At 41.7% G+C, this 6,000-nt stretch overlaps 1 protein-coding gene across 2 annotated transcripts in view; it reads right to left on the bottom strand.

Moving 5' to 3' along the window:
- The window catches only part of camsap2a (calmodulin regulated spectrin-associated protein family, member 2a), a 198,606-nt gene extending 193,723 nt beyond the window's left edge, over positions 1-4,883 (bottom strand). Inside the window, exon 1 of one of the 2 annotated variants that reach the window (XM_078561697.1) lies at positions 4,493-4,883. In XM_078561697.1, the coding sequence (XP_078417823.1) occupies positions 4,493-4,637 (145 nt within the window). In that variant the 5' untranslated portion in view covers positions 4,638-4,883. The remainder of the gene's footprint in view (positions 1-4,492) is intronic. The other variant, XM_078561696.1, reaches the window with a different exon arrangement.
- Between the last annotated feature and the right edge of the window lie 1,117 nt (positions 4,884-6,000).

Genomic DNA, 6,000 nt, shown 5'->3' on the forward strand with positions numbered 1-6,000 from the left:
ACGTTATACTCCATCTACCACCTTGTTGCGCACTCACTTAACCTGTCTATGTCTCTTCGAAGAATCTTTGTGTCCTCCTCACAGCCCAGATTCCCAACTAGCTTTTTATCATCAACTAACTTGGATACATTACTCTCAGTCTCTTCACTTAAGTGGTTAATATAGATGATAAACACCTGAGTGCTCCAGCAGTCCTTGTGGCACACCACAGTCTGCCAATTTCAAAATGCTCTGCTTATCCCTACACTCTGCTACCTGTCCATTAACTAATCCTCTTCTTCTTTCGGCTTCTCTCATTTTACTTGGGGTTGCCACAATGCTGGTCAATCACCCTTCTCCTTCTCCTCCTGTCAATCACCCATTTCTCTGCCAATCCCGCCGCATTTAAGTCTCTCGCCACTGCATCTTTCCACCTGGTCTTAGGACTTCCTCTTCCCATTCTTCCTGGAAGTCCATGTCTATCACTCGCCTCACCACATTCCCATTAACCAATCCTCTATCTGTGCTAATATACTGCCCCCAATTCTATGAGCCCTTGTCCTGTGCATTAACTTTTTTTTATGTGGCATCTTATCAAATTCCTTTTGGAAATTCAAGTATATCTCCTAGTTCTCCTTTGTCTACCCTACTAGTTACATCCTCAAAAAGCTAAACTTTTTCACCGATTTTCCTTTTTTTATAACCACGTTGACTCTACCTGATCTTACTATGATTTTCTAAGTGCATTGTTAAGACTTTCTTAATAATAGATTCCAGCATTTTCCCGATGATTGACATCAGGCTAACTGGCCTGTAGTTTCCTGTTTTCTCTTTTCCTCCTTTCTTGGAATGCAGTGTAACATTTGGTAACTTCCAATTGATTGGGATCATTCTAGAACCTAGAACCTTAGGGCCCTTGGTTGCCCTGTATTTCTGGTATGTAATTTGCGTCTTCTACTGTGAAGACAGACACAAAATATTTGTTCAAATCTCTTCTGTTTGCTCATTCCCATGACAATATCTCCTGTCTCTACTTCTAAGGGACCAATGTTTAATTTAGCTACTCTCCTTTTTATGTACTTGTAAAAGATCTTCCAATCCGTTTTCATATTCCTAGCTAGTTTACTCTCATTCTTTTTTTCCTTTATCAGCTTTTTCATTGCCCTTTGCTGGTTTCTAAATTCTCTCAATCCTCAGGCTTGCTATATTCTTCACCACATTATAAGCCTCTTCTAATAATCTAATACTGTCCTTTGCTTCCCTAATAGGCCTTAATGGATCTTTCTCGCCGTGTTTTTGTTTTTAATGGAATTAATTTTTGTTGGACATTTTGAATCATTTCTTTAAATGTTTTCCACTGTTTATTTATTTCCCCCAATCAACCTTAGCCAATTCTCTCCTCATACCTATGTAATTGGTTTCCTTTAAAATTAAGACTGTTGTTCTGGACTCAAGTATATTGCTCTCAAACTTAGCATGGAATCCAACTGTGTTATGATCACTTTTTCGCAGAGGATCTTTTACTGTGAGATTACAAATTAATCCTTCCTCATTGTACAATACTAGATCTAAAATAGATTTATCCCTAAATTATTCCACAACACATTGTTCTAGGAAACTGTCACAAAAGCATTCTACGAACTCATCTTCCAGACTACCTATGTCAATTTGATTTGTCCAGTCCATATGAAGGTAAAGTCCCTCATGATTATTACATTATCTTTCAGTGGAATTTTGTACTCCTCCCACCCTCTGCCTGTCACCTACCCACTGCACTGGGATTGTACCAGTGGCGGGGAAGGTATTGGTCAGCCTGCCCACCCTTGGGCCAACTGAGGCCCCTAAGTGGCCAATTAAATTAGAATTGCCTAGGTCGGTATGTTGGGATTAGCTGAAAATGTGAATCTCCATGATGCAGCAATGAATAACTCAAATAAAATATCTCCTACTGATAGTAAATATCTGACTTACTTTTTTCAATTACATTGTATCAAAAGTACTTCTTTTTCCATTAACTTCCAGAGAAGACATACCAAAGTGTTTTCAACAGCAATTATCTTCACAGTATCTACGAATGATGATTTGGTGCCCACTTGTGCCATATGGCAGGTGGCTATTTCTTATGTTGTATGAGGACTAGGATGACAGTATACAAACTTAGTGCACACAGAACTGACAAAGAGCAGAAAGACCCCAACAGCAAGGATAGATTTAAACTTAGGCCCCAGAAACGAAAGGAATTGTGAACTCAGTTTTACTGCACAGTCAGCAGAGAGTAGACAGTGCTTTCACTGCCTACAAGTGATAACAAGCCATGGAATGACCTGAAGTGTGATCAAGTGACTTGTTGACCAGAGTTGGAATTTTAAAAGAAAATGTCAAAAAGCATTAATTGGCAATACACGAGATAACAAAAGGTGGTAACTGCTGACATAGAAAAGTAAAATATCGCCCTGTTTTATTTTTGTTCTGGTGAATGTTTTTTTAAAAGTGGCACCAGAAACATGGCAATTTTACAGGCTTTATGCTAACTTATAAAAAAAGGGGCACATCTTAAATTGGCGACAGGCTAAGAGATGATATGTGGAGTAAGGTCGCAGATCAACTATGTTATCATCAAATGGCGGAACAGGTTTGAGGGGCTAAACAGCCTATTCCTATTCCCGCTTAAATGTTACTAAACACGGTGTTTCTTTTGTAACTGCTTGTTGGAAAAGTCAACACAGGCGAAACAAATGGATTTCTCCTAAGATCACTTCTGACTCAAAGTTTATCAGTTCTGAACAAACACATTGAACTGCTGTTGTGATGTATTTATCGAGAATATGCACTTGGCACAATGGTTCTGAGCCTCAGTAATGGGTTTTGCACTGAAAACAAGATCAGAACAGGCCAAACTCTTGATCATGGCTGAAGACACTATTGTTTCAAAGGTAGAGTCAATTATTCAGTGACATCAAACTCAATTCCAACCAGACAACAAAGTCAGTTGGTTAGAAATCATAATTTACTTTTAAAATCACAATAAAAGAACTGATGTAAAGATGAAAGATTGCATAGAGACTATTCTGTATCCTACTATCTTGTAAAGAGAAGTAATATTATAAATAGGACAAACACAATAATTACAGCAAGCTCCCTAATTTGGTGTTTTAAACAATTAAATATACTGCAACGCATTTCAATGTTCAGTAAATCGTGTGAATTGTAAAGTCGTTCATACTTCTTTCTGAAGCGACAGGATGTATGCAACAATGTGTAATATGTATCATAGAGAGAGAAATTTTATGTCACATTGTTATGCCCTCACAATCTCCCTCCCCCACACACAAACAAATGCTTCTTGAAGCAAAGTAAATGCCCGTATCACAATGAAGTCTGCGTCAAAAAAATCTAAGACTGGAAGAGTGAATCAAATCTATGCATTTATAGATCATCCGTGTCCACACTGCACGAAATTGATAAGACTTATAAACCAATCCACCAAAACAAGTGATTATGTTCGCCAAGCTCTTGGCAACCACAGCAACTTATCATCTGCCTCTATTTCCCTTGAAATGCCAAAATAATGCAGCCTTGTACTTTTAAAGCAACCAATCAGAGCCGGTAATGCAGGGAAACCGCGGTTCTAAGTAAACAGGCCCATTTTCCTCCGACTGCCCTGAACCTACAAATGAAGTTGGATTCTGCCAGCTGCAATTGCTGACTGCAGATCATACAAAAATCACTCGTAAACCTCTCCTTGACCCGATCTTACAACGTTTTGGCATATGCAATACTACAAAACAGATGCTGAAAATGCGCATCCATAAATAAATGTACATTCATGTTACATAGTTAAAACTGCTGAATATTAATTAGGGAATGGTTGAGGAAAATTCATATAGGTCAACGCATAATTCCAAGCCTATCAATAAATATTTAACATTTTAGCATCTATCCTAATTAATCGTTCTACCTCCCTTTTAGCAGGAAGGTTATGTAAACGACCTGCAGTTTGTTGTTTGAACTGGATAAATATAAACAAATACATGTATCGTGCATGCTTGGCAATCCTTACATTAACATTAATAAAAAATCTAATGATTCGGCGAGGGACAATGACAGGCAAACATCAACTGGGGTCTGGGGAGGGAAAACCCAGTTACCTTCATGTGTTTTAATCTGAATTCAGATTCTGCCAGTGAAGAAATTGGTAAATGTCAATAAAATTAAAATAGCGTCCTAATTTTGTTATAAATAAATTGGCTGGGTGGGGAGGGTTAGAGGCGGTGGTGGAGGAGAAGGACAGCCCGATGGTGTTGAAAAGGCCGAGCAGTTTTGTGGGTTGTTGATGTTGTAAGAGGGAAGAGGAAAGGTGGAGGAGGAGGGCCGCGCCGGGCTGCCTCTCTCTCCCTCCCTCTCCCTCTCTCTCTCTGCTGCATTCCCCGCTCCTGACTGTGCACATTCCCACATCCTTCAGCCCGGGGTGGGTGGGGGACACACACGGAGGCTCCGCCGGCCGCCACCTTACCTGTCCCGAATGCCTTGGCCACCAGCCACGACAGGCTGCAGGCGATCTTGGCTCTGGAGAAATCATAATGATCGAAAGCTCTGATGGCCGGGACAATGAAGGTCTTCTTCATCTCCCTGGCCGCTTCTGTCGCGTCGCCCATCATACAGCCGGTGCTGAGTGAGTGAGTGAGTGACTGGCTGTTTCCCCCCCCCGCCCCCCCAACTCTCTCTCTCTCTCTCTGTCTCTCTCTGTCTCTCCTGCTCTTTCACTCGGCTCTGCCGTCAGGAAAATCCTGCATGACCCCGGGAAGATTATTTGCTCCTTCGAAGTGGCCTTCTCCAAATCATCTAGCAGCTCGAGGTGCCGAGGGGGAAGGACCTGGCTTATTTTTTTTGCCCTGTGTCAGATGATTAAAAAAATCCTCTATATTTGTTGTTGTTGTTGCTGTTGCAAAGGGTTTAAGAGCGCTTGTCCCTGTTTCCCACCTTCCCCCCCTCCTCCCCGGGCTCTTATGCAGTCACATCTCCTGCCTTTCACTGCTGCTTAACAAACAGCAAAGCCGGGGTGGCGGGGGGACTCACTGCTCCCGGCTGCTCCCGGCCGCTCCCATCCTCAGCCTCCCCCTGTCACTGCGCCGCACGGGCAGCCTGGCGCGCGCTCCCGCGAAACGCTCGTGCCCGGGGCCGCGCGCTCCCGCCGCAGCTTCGTGGGGCGAGCATTCCCCAATACGCTGTGGGCATGGTCTTGTCAGACGCAAGATTACCTGTCACTGTCGTTCCCGTCTCTGCATTTTCCAGGATCTTAATTCGTGGCGACCCCTTCAGCACATTTGTTCCTCTTTATATAGGAAACCCTTCAAAAACAGTCAACAGATGCATTAATCGCAACACATTTCAATTTCATTCATTTCCCACCCCCCTGTTCCTTTTTCAAACTCCTACAACTGAAGTAATTACTGTATATATATATATATATATATATAGGTCGATGTGTGGTGTTTCCTGCAGGAGTTTATATCACATCTGATTTTTTTTTTTTGTTGACGACTTTAGCTTGTTTACCTCGGGTTATGTTAAGTTAGCCTGAAATCAACCGAGCTAAAAAATAAAATTGGGAGCCGCGTAAAATAAATACACTCTCTGTCCCAGAGCATGCTCATCTGCGGCACTGTAGAGAATTATACAACCAACAGCAATGGATAATTCATCAAAGCACCATCTCCAACGTGCATCACATTGGGGTCATTTTTTTCGCCATCCTGATCCAAATTTCCCTGATCTAACTTAGAACTTTATATCCAAAGGTCGCAGATCCGGCTTCAATGGAATTCAATGGAAGTATTTCAGCCATGTTTGGGTTCATTAATTCATCAGTTTACCCCAGATAGCTCCGGATAGCGGGGATGAGCAAAATAAAACATTAATTTCAACGCAATTTCAAATTAAGTTTGACAATATAGCCATCAATAACTTGTGCGAATGTGTTACTGTGTCAAGGCCAATTTATGAAGACCTGGGATTATTGTT

Source organism: Cetorhinus maximus, chromosome 17 (genome assembly GCF_964194155.1).
Source record: "Cetorhinus maximus chromosome 17, sCetMax3.hap1.1, whole genome shotgun sequence".
Lineage (NCBI taxonomy): Eukaryota > Metazoa > Chordata > Chondrichthyes > Lamniformes > Cetorhinidae > Cetorhinus > Cetorhinus maximus.